The sequence below is a fragment of the Papaver somniferum genome, chromosome 4 (assembly GCF_003573695.1).
Source record: "Papaver somniferum cultivar HN1 chromosome 4, ASM357369v1, whole genome shotgun sequence".
Taxonomy (NCBI): domain Eukaryota; kingdom Viridiplantae; phylum Streptophyta; class Magnoliopsida; order Ranunculales; family Papaveraceae; genus Papaver; species Papaver somniferum.
Window position 1 is genome coordinate 64077411 of NC_039361.1, and position 1176 is coordinate 64078586.

A 1176-nucleotide genomic window follows, 5' to 3' on the forward strand; every position below is an offset into this window, starting at 1 on the left:
ATTTAAGTATTTTTTCTGTACTTTAGGAACGAGAAATTAGATTAGCATCACCGGATATTCATGGATATTAGGACAAGATCAAGCCATTCAATTAACATTTATATACTGACATGTCAACCAAGTTTCAGAATTAATTCTTTTTTTTTACTCGGTCAATGAATATATTAAAAAAAAAGCAAAAAGCAAAAAATGTACAGGGTCTAGGCCAAATAGTAACTAGCCGAGAGGCCAGCCACTACAAAACCTATTTAAAACGGAAATAAACCCCACCCGGCCATTCTACAGAAAGTAGAAAAACTGGCCTCCCCTCATAAAACTCAAAAGTATCTTCAGCCAGCAAACAAACTCGCTTGGCCAAAGCATCAGCTGAAAAATTAACTTCCCTATATTTCTGAATGTAACGAATATTATTGTAGAACTCCTTCGCCATTCTCCATTTCTTCCTTAGCTGCCAAGGTAATTCACCCTTCTGAAAATCTTGAATGCAACTCATCGAATCCGATTGAACACATATATTTCTAACATTCCACCTCTTGGTCAACATCACACCATATGTAATAGCACAAACTTCTGCATAAAAATTAGTCTGACAGCCAAGGCCAACAGAAAGAGCATCAAGCACCGCTGCATTGGCATCTCGAAAAACAACACCCGCACCAGCCTGATCCGGATTTCCAAAAGAGGCGCCATCACAACAGAGCATTATTTCATCTTGATTAGGAGGATTCCAAGTAACTTCTTTAGGCAAATAAATTTTACACGATCGATGTTGCACCCTGAAATAGTTCAAGATGCGCAAATCGTCCAAAATATTATACATATAGCCCTTCATCCTAATTGAATTGTCACGAATAACTTGATATACTCGGCCTTTAAAGCCACTCCATTGAACTGCAACATCTTCAAAATAAACCTTATTTCTCAGCTTCCATAATTCTGCGACTATTGTCAGAATTAATTCACCACTCTAGTAAAGGGTGGGACACCCAACTTATAAGAATATGCAAGGATCCAGAAACGATAACACAAATAGTTGATATCAGAATTCCATTTCACTGAAAAGATTGACACAAATGGACATTGATCCGGAGAGTTTTCAGTAAATTTTATGTATCAGCAGATCCTCAAGGAAAATGGCTTCATCCTTAGATCATGATAGAAAAGTAATGGCTCCAG

The 1176-nt window shown here is 37.3% G+C and overlaps 1 protein-coding gene across 1 annotated transcript; it reads right to left on the reverse strand.

The window, feature by feature from the left end:
• Positions 1 to 244: 244 nt before the first annotated feature.
• Positions 245 to 820, reverse strand: LOC113272618. The gene has a single exon (XM_026522431.1). The coding sequence runs from the start codon at positions 818 to 820 to the stop codon at positions 245 to 247; it is 576 nt and encodes a 191-aa protein (XP_026378216.1).
• Between the last annotated feature and the right edge of the window lie 356 nt (positions 821 to 1176).